The 13,650-nt window shown below is 48.8% G+C and overlaps 1 protein-coding gene across 1 annotated transcript in view; it reads right to left on the reverse strand.

Moving 5' to 3' along the window:
• The window catches only part of TRIO (trio Rho guanine nucleotide exchange factor), a 224,096-nt gene that overhangs the window by 136,958 nt on the left and 73,488 nt on the right, over positions 1–13,650 (reverse strand). Inside the window, exons 12-13 of the mRNA XM_044916685.1 lie at positions 1,989–2,158; positions 833–1,007 (exon numbers count right to left, since the gene is read on the reverse strand). Coding sequence (XP_044772620.1) covers positions 833–1,007; positions 1,989–2,158 — 345 coding nt within the window. The remainder of the gene's footprint in view (positions 1–832; positions 1,008–1,988; positions 2,159–13,650) is intronic.

Here is a 13,650-nt window from a genome sequence, read left to right on the forward strand (position 1 = left end):
ACAAAGCCCGGCCACCCCTCTGCCTTCAGTGGCACGAAGGGTCTGGGTGTGCACGTCCTCAAGGCGCTAGCATGGGGAGGGCACGCCCTACAGGCTCTGCTCAGCAGTCAAAGGACCACCTGTCGGGCTGCTGGTACCCGGACAGGCACTTGGTCACTCCAGCAGCTGTATGAAGCTGACAGGCACCAGGAAACCGGCCTTCTCCTGGCTGAAGTGAGTTCTGGTTCCTTTCATCATGTTCCACAGGCAGATCCAGCACCATCCAATTATACTTACTTCTGCTTGTACTTCAAGTTCAAAAATAAGATCTTCCCTGACACAGAATTAAGAACCACCCTTTTGTTGAAGAAAAAGAAAAGAAACCTCATATATAAGGTGTAACAACTTTTAGGTAAGAAGAATGAAAGATCATCTGAGGACCCTTCTGTGGAGAAAAAAAATTGGACTTCATATTACCAAACATGCCATCAGCCCAGGTGAGGCTTATTCTCACCGTCTGGGGAGGAGGGTGGGAGGGGAGAAAGACAGGCAGGGGGGGGGGGGGGGGGAGACAGAAGGGAAAGGGGAGGATCACAGTCGCAGATGTGAGCCTCTGCTGCATAGACAAGGGTGTGCGTCGTGGGACCCAGTGCGAGCTGAAACAAGCCACTTGTTCGAGGCAGCTGGACTTCAGCTCCGCGCACCGGCTGTGCTCTACCCTGCTGTGTGGTGTGGCCTCCAGCACAAGCCCTGCAGCTCCCAGGGCAGGGCGCACTCCTCCCTCTCCCTGTCCTCCTGTTAAGGCAGCCAGAGCGAGAAGATGCAGGAATGGCAGGAGGCGGAGGACACTCACATCGATGGCGTCCCGCTCGAATATGCGCAGCTGCAGGAAGAGCTCCAGCTTGATCTTGCGCTCCTGGAAGAGCTCCTCCATCTGGGCCTGGGCCTCGTCCAGCTGCTGCAGCACCGTCTCGATGTGGCTGATGGAGCTGTTGTGGGGGGTCTTATTGCTGGAGATGGCCGAGTCCCTGCGGAAGGGCAGAAGGGGACGGGGACAGGCATGAGAAAGTCTCCCACTGTCTGACACCAGATCCGGCCGGCCGCACAGACTTCAGGGGGAAGAGAGCTGGCAGGAAGCGGGGCCGCTGGTCTCAGAAAATGGAATCAGCAGCCCCTCCCGCCACACAACCCTGGGCTTCCTCCTCCGAGCAAGCTGCCAGGTTTGAGGCCACACTGAAGACTCTGCTCCGCACCTCCTACCGTCGCTCTCAAAAGAAGTCTATTACAGAAAGTAACTTCAGCGGAGCTCAACTTTAGCCACTCTTCTCCTTAAGTAGAGGGAACAGAATAGACGATACCTGTTTGCTACACATGGTAGAGTCAGAGTGGTGACAAAGGATTAAACTCTAATGCCACCAATTTAGCCTTTAACAAGTCACTTTTGCCTGACTCTTGGCAAAGTGAGCATCCCGTGAAGTTACCAGTCATGACTGAAAAACAGTCCTCTGAGTGATCCAGTAACATGAATCTGCTCCCAGGCCCAGCAGGGCCTCCTGCCTTCCTGTGCGGAGGGGAACCTGAGGGACGGGGACCCCCTTCCCCCAAGGCCGGGCCTCCCCGAGCCTCAGTGCTGAGGACCGTCGGGACGCCCACCATCCTCTAGAAAGGCACATCACTCAGGGCCTGAAGGACACAGTCCTCGGAGATTTAAATCAATCTGGTCTGTAAAGAAATTTCAATGAGTATTCAGTAAGTGTTAAGAGGAAATATTACTAAAAGCTGAGCTCTGGGAACGTTTATTAGTCAATGCTGCCATGAGAGAAACTGTCGCAGGAAAGAGAAAGAAAGGGATGTTATTCTCTGTTGTATGCAGAGATGTTATTTGTTCTCTACCTAGTTGGGCAGGGAATTACAGCCCATTGTTCAGAAGTGTGAGCTCAGGGAAGGGGAAATCACTGGCAGGACTGCAAAATGCCCGTGCCCCGCGGGAGGCCAGGGACGCGGCCCACCTCAGCTGCTGGATGAGGTCCTCGCCTTCCTTGATCACGTTGACGGTCACTTGCAGGGTCGTCTGCTGCTGCTGGCCAAAGCGCTTGATGAGGTCTTGCACGGCCTCCACCGACTCGGCGTACACGTCATCCAGCAGCTCCTTCTGTAGCTCCTCCAGCCATGTCCACAGCTGGGGAAGGAGAGAGTGCGGTGAGGCCAGGCCCCCGGCCCCCCTCCCCCTGGGAAGTTCCCCTCCCCCAGAAGTCCTGGTGCAGACACCGAGTGACACGAGTGGCCACACCGGGAGGGAGCTGGCAGCAGCCTGCTCCCAGGGGGATAGGGGGTGGGAGGGGGAGCCCCCTGAGCAGGCCCAGGCAGCGGAACACACGGAACACGCGCACAGAAAAAGCAGTGTGCAACCACCGCGTGGCGAAAAATAAACAGACAGAGAGCTCAAGGGGACTGGCACAAAAGAGAAAAGAGGAAAGGGAAGGGAAGTCACTCTTTCCGATTCTTCCTAGGCTCAATCCTAGTGGAAGAGAAAGAAGAAAAGACCCCCTCCACCAACCAAAACATCTGCTAAGCATAACGCACTCCTTTACACATCCTCTGACTCTCGTTTAGCAGATGGATGGTTTTATTTTACTTTTAGCAAGGGCACTACAACGCATTATTAATTATTAAACCACTGCTCAGATGTGGCTGCTGTCCACAGCTCCGAAAAGGAGGCAGCGTATGATGTGGTGGGATAAATTCACCACCGTGCCTGGCGGGAGAGTCGGATGCGGCACCGCTCAGTGACGTTGCCCACCCCGGGCCACGGCCCGCCTGGCCACAGCCGACCCGGCCACGGCGCAGTCCTCCAGGGGAGGAAGGAGTGTGCATCCCGAAAACACTTCCGACTGCCACTGTACAACCACTCAAGATGTGTCTGGGGACGTGGACAGGTAAGGACCACTTGGAACGACAGCGGCAAGAACGACCTCAGGTGCGGTGGGAGCGGAGTGCTTCACCCGCTTGAGGCAAGCCCGCTGCCTCCCTCCACGTCTCTGGGGAGCCATTCGGCAAAGTGGGAAAGATGACTAATGACCCCAAGCGGGGCCCTGGTGGCTCGGAAGTGGTCTGTGCGGGAGAAAAGGCTTCCTGCTTCCTCAGGGATGTGAGAACCTCCCCCCCCATTTCTTCCAAGCGCCCTAGGGACAGCACCTCTGCCCCAACGCCGACCTTGCCAAAATAAAGGCTGTATTGGGTCTTTTGTTTCTGAGCTCATCTTCATTCGAAAACTGCTTTACTGAGGTATAACTGACATATGGTCAACTGCATGAATTTCCAGGATAAAGTCTGTGAAGTTTGACGCATCCAGGAAAACTCCCCTGCTGTCCGCCGTGAACAGCTCCATCACCCCAAAAGTCTTCTTGTGCCCTCCATAATCCTTCTGTCTCCCCTGCCCTCCCTCCCCAGCATCTGTTACAGATCGGCTTTTCTTGAAAAAGTACATAAATGGAACCATATCCTAGGAACTCTATTTTTGGTCTGGTTTCTTTCCTTCAACATAATTATTTTGAGATTCATCCATACTATTGTGTGTATCAACCAAATGCTGGGACCGAGCTACTGGCAAAGCCGGTACTGGGAAAGAGCCCTTTAGACGGTCAATACCAAAAGTACCATTCTTTGACTCACCATATAAATATGGACTAATGCTCTGCACCATCTATAAGGTTCCATAATCAAGGACATACTTGTTTGCTTTCCTCTAAATCCTCATGAACATGGTTGCTGCCTTTGTAAATAACAGGAAGGATGACAGCATCATGACCATGAGGAATCTCCCAATTTGCTCTGATATTTCCTAGGACAAACCTTCCAAGTTCTACAGGTCATGTGGTATAGCAGGAGTACTGTGGATTTAGGAGATGCTTTAACAAAGCACTGACTCTGTGACCTAAGAGATCACTGAGTTTCTCTGAGACTCGGTTCACTACAACAGGGGCCTTCAGACCAACACTGGCCTCAAGAAGTCGCTCCAAGGGCCGGGAGGCAGAGGCGGCAGGAGGGCACCGGGGCATCAGCAGTGCTCTGAACAAATTTAATTCCCAAAGCAGAATGACCTACTCTAATGAACTCAAGAGGCAAGATGCGCTAAAAGAAACCAAGAACATGCCAGTGAGCAGTAACAATGTTACCAACACATTTTATCGCGTCAAAATATTTATCCCAAAACATCCAGGGTACGTTATCTAATAGGTAGGCTTTTACAGCTGAAATGGTTTTACCAGCTTCCTGGTAACCTGCCTCCCACTTGCTCCCCACAGAGCAAAGCCCCCTCAGACACACGTGGCCGCTGCAGCACCCCCGTCAGATTCCCGTCCGGAGACAAACACTATGAAAGGTGGACCTGTTCAATTACACTCATTCCAGTGTAAAAGAAAATTAAAAACAAAAAACAAAACACTTGAGTCCCTTCCTTTCAAAATCCCAACTGTCATCTTCCGCCTTCCTACGCATGCTGCACAGAAGCTGCTCCTACCTCGTCGCAGTGTGAGAAGACCCAGGGAAAAGAGGTCCCCGGAGCACACCTGCGGCTCACACGGAGGAATGGACACAGAGGCACCGCACATCCCACGGCTGGGTCTGTAGAAAGAATGCCGCTCATTCAGCAGAGCAAATGCACACGCAAATGTACGTCCAGAACGGACCGCTCTCTTTGACCATCATCTAGGCAGAAGCAGCGCTGATGGGAAGGAGGGTGAAGGAGCCAAGTCCACCCCAAATGCTGACTCTGCATCACGGAAGGGGGTGTGGGACTCATCAGAGAACGAGCAGGCCCACGCAGGGCTGGAGCCAATGGTGGCCCCCGGTTTGAGTTACACTACACTAGTAAGAGCTAGGTTCTCCCAACAGAGACTAGTATCTCTTCTTTCAAATTTGTGGAGAAAACAGGAACACACAACTTTTTTTAAGACCACTAGAAAAACGCTACAATATCAGCAAAATATAACAACATGAATTAAGACAGCTGGCAGAGAATCTGCATGTGCCGGACAAGACACATCTAGCATACAGGTGGCCCAAGCCTCCTCCCCGCCCCTGCTCACACAGCTGGGTCAGGCCTCCCCAGGGTCATCAGCCTGCCAGGCCCGGCCCTCCAGGAGCCCTGGCCCAGCACCCTTCTTGCACCAGGGGCCCTAGATGCCACGGTGGACCCAAGGGGTGTCTGTGTCCCTGCCTGGTGGCTGGCACAGCCTCCGCGCCCGACTCAGCTGCGAGGCCTAACTCACAACCCGGCTTGTGGGACAGGATGGAGGACGGGGGACAAAATTCCTCTTCTCCAGCAAATACCACCAAAAATACATAATTTAGATTATGAAACCATGTTAACGAGCCTTGCTTCTCTACACTGTGAGGAGGAGGAGGAGGAGATCAAAACCAGTGCTTGGAATTGCCCTGAGGCACAAGGCCTAAGTGCATCTATGTAGCTCCACTGCAACAGCCTAAGACTTAAGAGTTTATCCACAAATGATAATTAAAATAAAACACCTCTCCTAAGAGCTAATATGGAGTAACAGTCAAGAGTGCGGGCTCTGAAGCTAGACTGCCTGACACCCTATCCTGACTTAACATCCTGGGCCGTGGCCTTAGGCAAGTTACTTGGCCGGTCCACGACTCAGGCCCCTCTTCTCTAAGATGGGCCTAGTAATAGCAGTGACAGTAACAGTGCCTCCCTCCCTCCGGGAGCTGCTGCGAAGAGTAAATGGGATGGTACGTGCACAGCGAAGAAACAAGTAAATGTGAGCCATTAGTACTAGTTTTGTTCTTGTGAAGAAACGTGTCTAATAAGAAAAACCACAGAGTTTTAGGTCTTTCTCTAGATATTTTTCAAAACATAACCAGGTTCCCACTTATTGTTCAAAATATGTCACTGAGTCTGGTAGACTTAACACCATCCCACGTTTAAATGTTTTTACACCTAAAAATAGTATGAGGAAAAGGTGCTAGAATGAGTGCACCGGAGTCCATAGAAATCACTTCCCCTTGGTTGCAGGGGAAATGCCATGAGGATCTGTGGGTCAAACTTTTTCCTTTCCTCAACATCCTGGACACTTGGACGCGCATCCCCGGTGGAATGTGCTCAGGGGCCCGGCCAGCTGTGGAACCGGTGAACGGCCACAGCCACAGAGGAAACCACAGAAATGGATCTTCGGCTCCGGCAGTTGGAAAGGGAACAGTAAATGAGGTAGAAGGAGCAAGGTTATATTTAAATCTATAATGACAAATGCTCCCAAATCTTTTGCCCCTTTAGAATTTTTTTTCCCTGCCTCTACAGAAAATATTCTCATTCAATTTGGAGAGAAAAGAATTCTCAGATAAAGGTCTTTTGATTTCGGTGATGAACTAATATATATCATAATGCAGTATAATTCAGGTAAAATCTACTTTTAAGCTTTTAAATTAGTATATGATGCTTAAAATAACCTTTGAATAAAAGAATAAGAAAAAGTCTCTAGGATACCTGTGAAATTTCTAAAACCCAGCGCTTCTGTGCATGCTGTTAATTTCCAATCAAGAGCTGCATCTTTGCGGACAGCCCGACAGCCGAGAGGAGCTACGTTCTACCCAGGTTCTCAGCCTCGTGGATTTTCCTGTGAGAACTGTGGCCCATGGCCAGAGTTAGGCAATGCTGCCCCCTAGAGGCCCCCTGGGCGGCCGCCAGCAGCATTCCAAGGACGAGCACTCGAACGCAGCGGGTGTCTGACCTGGTTCGTGTACCAGAATCCATTCACAGAGAAGGCTGGGCTAGGGAGACACACGAAGTTCTGGGGAGAGAACTCCCATGACAAAGATGTGAGAGCCCTGGTCCTGGATCCAGTGGTGTCCGGCCAGGTCTGACCCAGGCTCACCTCCACTCCGGCCCCCTCCCTCTCCCCTCTGTGCTGGGTGGAGCCTAAAGGAGGAGACTGCAACTCTGCTGGGAGAAATCTCCTGGAAGAGCCCCTTCCTCACTAACTGGATGTGAGACTTTGCCAGAGAGCGCTCCCAGAGGAACCTGTTGGCCTGGGGGAAATCCCAGGAAGGACTGAGCTTCCAGCCCTATTCCACAGGTGACAGGATCGGAGGCCTGGGATTTGGGGATTGCTTTAGCTGCAACCTCTTTCAGATGCAAAATCTGAATGCAGTCTACAAGCCCGCTCCATCCGGAGGCGGGGCCCAACACGTCAGATGTGGGCCCTTCTCTGCGCGTGGCCTTGGGAAAATCCTTGGGACTCTCCACCCTCAGATTTCTCATCCATGAAATCTTGGATCATCTTACCATATGTCTTCCCTAACTGGCAAAGCCCAGTTTGAAAATCAAACAAAGTGACCACAGACCTGTGAAAGTGCTCGGTCACCCCAAGCACTTTATAAACAGAAACTACCACCACCCCTATTTGCTTCCCTACCCTTGTTTATGACAAAGACAATCATCTGGGTACCAGTAGGGATGGGTGAACTGTAAGGCCACCACGGGAAGCACAAAAGCCGCGTCCCCCCAGCAGAAGCTGTGAGCCAGGAGCAGGAGTAGGTAGTTTCGGGATTTCAGAGGGCACTCACTGTGCACATAAATCGTGATTCAGTTTCAGGTACAAGCAGCAGGGCTCAAAGGGGAGCTGTTCCCGCATGCGAGGCACCTTCTTCAGCCTGAAATGGTGCACATGCCTGGTACCCTGATCAAGGAGGAGTAAGGGCTTGAGAAGTACCTTGTTATTCTGGGGTGGGTGATAAAAGATGCCTTAATATGATGAAAGGACGTGTGTGAAGGATGTACTGGGCGGTGGGGGGGGGGGCGCATAAATCAGAGTCAGTATCATGAAATAATACCCATGCGAGTATGTGTAAGAGAGGGGACAAAAGGAGAAGGAAGAGCACGTCAGGGCAGCCCCCAGTTAAATGGGTGCCGCAGCACTGGAGGGTGGGAGCCGCAGACATGGGATCAAGGACAAGGCGAGGCACAGGTGATGTGGCTGGATAGAGGGCCCACACAGAGACCAAAGTCAGAGTGGGAACCTCAATGATCCAGATATTTAAGTCGACTTGGTGAAATACAGAGATTTTGAGATGAGGGATTTTCTTTCTTCCTTTTATTCCCCGACATCACCAAAGCATAAAACAACTCTTCCTGAGGTTTCAAATTTGGAAAGAGCTCCTCCCCACCCCCACGTCATTTTGAGAGCAAGCACTTTCCCCCCAAAACGGTCTGCAATTAGTCAAAGCATAATTCTTCCTTCACTCTTCAAGCCTCTGAGGACAGAGAGCATTGGTATAGTCTGTCCTCTCTATCCCAAGGGTAACACTTCAGTCCTTGGACTCCATCACTGTGGCAGGATCTGAAACTCCTTCCACACCAGCTCACTCTCTCTGAACACCCTGCCCTTGCAAAGTGGGGGCTGGAGAGCAAAGACGACATCACGTGTGGATCCAACCAGCAGTGCACAGCGAGGTGACTGCCTCCCAATCGGGATTTTTTTCCCGTGCTTTTGCTCATTACACCCACTGGGCACGACACTATTGTGTACTCTGTTCATGAACATGTGTAAGGTTGTTGTTTTAACAAGTGCTGTGACAACCCTTGTGACCCTTACTCTATAACCTGTCTAGGTGAGTGTTTTTGATTCAAAAGGCTCATACCCATGAATGAAATTTCTCTGATGGATTTTGACTTATTTCTGCTGACGTGTTTTGGGATCCTACATATTTTACCGACCCTGGCCTAGACTTTGATAAGCATGCCTTTCCTCTTGGGGACAGAGACATACAGGGGAGACCTAGTCCCCCAGCCCCACTGAGGTCACCCACTAACAACCTCCATGATGACGGTCTCCCTGGCAAGACTTTTAAGGTAGCCACAATTATTTCTGCTGCACCAAGTCTGCCCTTGCTTTGTGGCCATTTGCCCATTTTCAAGATAAACAGCTCTCCACACAACAAAGGCGAGTTTTCAGGGTGCCTGAGTTCCGATGAGCAATCTTTCCAGATGTCACATTGGGAAATAGAAGTTCTGAATATATTAGTGGAGTCAGTTCAAAGACGGGACGACTACAGAGGCTGCTCGCCCACGGAAGGTGACATCAGGGATGACACCTGCCCATCCCACTAGGCCTCAAGTCCAACCATCTCCCACGGTCACCACTATCAGCAAGTCTGGTCCTACCACGGGTCTGGACTGAAAATTACTTCCTTACTCACACACTGGGTATGATGAGTAATACCTTACTATCGAACACTTTCTTCCTGGCACCTTCCACTGGGGGAGCAGCATGGGAGGATGAGGACAGGGCTGGTCCTGTGTAACAGACTCCCTCAGCTGACATTTTCTCCCAGCCATTCAGCAGTCTGATTCTAGTGACTGTTCTAACAGACTGCCCATACTTTCCTATTTTGTCTACAAATTACATGTCAAATGCTAATTCCACTGCATGCCCTTCATGAAACCAGAAACTCAGTAAAGAATGAAATTAACATGCTATAACTTGTTTGTTCACTTCTTCCTCTACTGGCGGTTTATAAACCGCCTTTTCTAGAACTCTGTCTGGGACTGACCTCGCCTGAGTGCTGTGTGAACTCTGCCTTCGGCATCTCCAGCCCCCTGGTGTGTCTCCCCTCACTCTTCCTTAAAGATCAGCAGACCCAACCATCAAGTTCTCTCACTACCCAGGGGTCTAATTTGTCTTGCTGTAAGAGAGACTTGAACTCACTTAGAAGAAGTCTTTTCTTATGAAACCTTCACTCATTTTGATCTTCCACTTCTAAGTCTGAAGTGCATGAAGTCTACTTTCTTCTCTCATGCACAGACTTCAGTAGCACCAGGCAGAAGGCCCAGCCCTTCCTTGACCTTGGGGTTCTGAATTTTGGGCTTCGAAGAGAGGAAAAGAAACAACAACAAAACCAAAAAAGCCTTTCTTTTCTAGAGCTTTTAAGCTTTCCTGACAAAACCCTCATTTGCTGTTGGCAATCAACCTTTCTACTACCACTTATTCAGTAAGAACAATAATCAGTAACAAACGATACATGCCAGAAATGCACACGGATGATGTACTTCTCGCAATCAACCAAAGACCTACCCCATTTGGTTTATGAAGCCAAGTATCAAAATAAAAAATTAAGAATATTAAAAATGCTCTATTAAAGTCTAACAAGTAAAGAAGATTACATATACATCCATTTTCAGCTGGGCATTTTAAGACCTAGAACATTGCACTGGCTTGACATTTGTTCAAGTGCTTCCCCTTTCTATTATATTAACTGAGGCCAACCCACAAACAATGACTTAAAGCCAACATTTGCAACTCTCCATTGAGGGCTGACCCTTCAACAAGAAATTGTAAAATTTGGAGTCAGTCAGTGCAGTTATAGATTTTCATTCCCTATTGTAATACTGAGTTACAAATAAAGACAATACAGTACATCATTCATTCATTCATTTAATAATCATCTACTAAGTGACCATTACGTGTCAGGTATGTTAGCGTTCACTGTAATTCTCTGCACTAATGTCTAATTACTTTGTTGATATAAAAATTTTCTCTACCTGAAAATATTGGACCAATATTAAGAAATAGAAAATTCATGAATTTAAGCCAGTTTTAAACTACTCTACAGAAAATACTTGTTTTACATCAAACTATTTGGATAGAAGGAACTTCCTTTTAGATAATAACATCCCTCTTTCCCCACGGGCTAACAAAAATGTTTTGCACTTATTTGGTGAAAAAAACCATCACTTATTTTGTAGCTTTGGCTGGTAACAAAAGCATTAAGTGATGCGTACAAAGGAACACACGCCAGTATGGATGGACCCATGAGTAAAGATTCCTTGTAAGAGCCAAATCGGTCCTGATAGAGTGGGGCTGGGGACAGAGCGGGGCCGGAGAAACAGCATACATTCCAGAAAGGCTTCATTCAACTCTGAATGCCCCTTCTCCTAAACACCGGGGTCAGAGCAAGGGCATCACAAGTAGATTGCACAGCTTGTTAAAGATGAGTGAGGAAAAGATCAGATCACAGCTGGGTATTTATACCTTTGCATCTCAGGTTTAAGTTGGCCTCACGCTGTCTGTGTGCAATAAGCTACAGACGGCATGAGGAGGTAAGAAAGGCACATGTCCTGGCTGTTCCTACAAGATGGGCGCTATGGTTCGTTACTACATCCACAGCTTCGCTCTGCTGGGCCGCACGCCCCTGAGCTTTAGTGTTCCCATTCTGCAGTTGGGAAAGCCAAGGTGCTCCAGAGCAGTCTGCCCCAGATCACTCAGCCAGTTCAGGGGACATGTTCCACTTTGATATACTCTGTTAATTATTTTAATAAAGATGATATTTTTACAGAAAGCAAGCTTGAATTAGTAGATTTTTAAAAATATATACATATATTTCCACCTATGGGAAGACCGCCTTTTTTTTTTTTTTTTTTAAATACCAGACACCACAGACTATTTGAAGACAAAGTGCTAAACTGAATGCCCAAAGCCAAATGTAACGTTCAGTCACGCGAGGGCTGACAACACAGTAGATGGGTCTCGCCCTTAGCTTCCTCTTGTTTTGTCTGGCTTGGGGCTGTTTAATTGCTCATTTGTATCTACATCAGATTAATAAATCAAAGGAATCAAATGTTTAAGAGTGGGAGGAGAGAGTTCAGCTAGGGCACTGAATATTAAACATAAATTATTGAGATGTGATCATCTGAAGTAAACATCCTATTATACATTGGGGCTTAACCTTTCCCGTTGACAAATGTATCACAGCAATCCCTGACTTTTGAGAAGTTACAAAACTAGAGTCCACTCCTCCATTGTTGATGGGAATGTACATGATACAGCCATTCTGGAAAACAGTTTGGCACTTTAAGAACATGAGCTTACCAGAGGACCCAGCAGTTGCACTCTTGGGCACTTACCCCAGAGAAATGAAAACTTCAGTCCACGTGTAAACCTGTGTGTGATGGGCCACTGTCTCTCTTTATAACAACCCAAACCTGAAAATAACCCCACTGTCCTTTACTGGGTAAATGGCTAACACACGAGGACATATCCGTACAATGAAACACTACTCAGTAATGAAGAGGAAAGAAGTATTGATGGATCTCAAGGGAATGACTATGGAGTAAAAAGGTTACATAGAGTATGATCCCGTTATGTAACATTTTTGAATAACAAATTATAGAGATGGAGAACAACAGATAAGTGGTTGCCAGGGGTTAGAGATGCAGTCGGGGTTGGGTATGAACGGGAGGTGTATCAGGAGGGTGACAGGAACAATTCTGTAGGATTCTGTATGTGGAACGTGGTGGTGGTTACATGAATCTACAGATGATAACAGTGCACAGAGCTAACCACACGCGTGCTTGCACATACGAGTGTGTGCACACGTGTGACTGCAATAAGCTCTGTGGGGCATAGCAAAGTCACTTCCCAGCTTTCACAGTGCACTGTGGTTATGTAAGATGTGACACAGGGGGAGGCTGGGAGAAGGGGCATGGACTTCTTGTCCATTTCTTTTTTGCCAACTTCCTGTGAACTTATAATTATTTCAGACTGAAAGCTAAAAAAGAAAGATGGGAATATGTTTGCAGGTATCACATACGTCTCTGGAGATATACATGTTGGGGTGGAAATGGGAAAGGAGGAATGTGTAAATCATTTTAGACGATGCAGACACAGGAGTCATCAGCAAAAGCACAGCTGAGAAGGCCGAAATGGAAGGTTTGTAGAGAACGTAGCACAGGACAGGTGGGAGAGCTGGAGAGCTCTGAAGCTCCATAGGCTGGGGACACTCGCTAACGTGTCCCATCCCCTGGGACAGGCACGCCGGGGGGGAACAGTCAGGCCCTCTCCAGGAGGTCAGGCGGAGGGAGCAGGCTCTGCACAGTGACCGTCAGCGAGGACAAGAGTCCAGTTAGAGGGCAGTTGGTCGACACAAGGAACAGCACGCACCATCAGACAATTTTCCTGCATGAGGTTAACCAGCAGATGCCCAATCACTCTCCAGCTCCACCAGTGAAAGCAGAGAAAGGAAATCTGGGTCCTTTAAGCAGGGGGCTGACTGGGAAAGCACTGGGGCTGTTTTCAACACACTCCTGGTGCAAACTCGGTGAGGGCCAGAGGAGAGGTGGCCCCGGGAGCCCCATGCCCCCAAGGAGCTACACAGCACCCGCTTCCCTGGAAACCCTCCCCGACCACGGTGGCCACAGCGTGAAGTCCACAAGGGCTCTGGCCCTGCTCCCCGGGGAGGGGAAGCACTGGCCCAAGCATAAAGAAAGAAGTCTGCTTGCTTAACTGTAGGCATAAAAATGAAGCCAGATGGGTATGCTGTGACAAAAAAATCACCAGGTGGTTGGGAGGCCTTTGTTTTTGACTTCTGAATAAAATGAAAGGTTCCTCTTTTCCCAAGCATTACCCCAAACAAAAACTTGTCCCAGTTGTAAGTTTGCAGAAACAGAACCAAAAGCCTTCTTTACTTAAACCCAGCAAGACTCACAGCCTGATTCAAATGGGAATAGTCTTCCCTGGGAAACCAAGGCTTTCAGGAATCTAGCAAACAAAACCAACTCAAAGTCACTGAATCAAATCCAGAAATAAACCACCACCTCGTTGCCTCAAATAACCCACAAATTTCAAAGGTAATTATCAATTAACTCAGGACCTAATTTTG

This window comes from Neomonachus schauinslandi, chromosome 7 (assembly GCF_002201575.2).
Source record: "Neomonachus schauinslandi chromosome 7, ASM220157v2, whole genome shotgun sequence".
Lineage (NCBI taxonomy): Eukaryota > Metazoa > Chordata > Mammalia > Carnivora > Phocidae > Neomonachus > Neomonachus schauinslandi.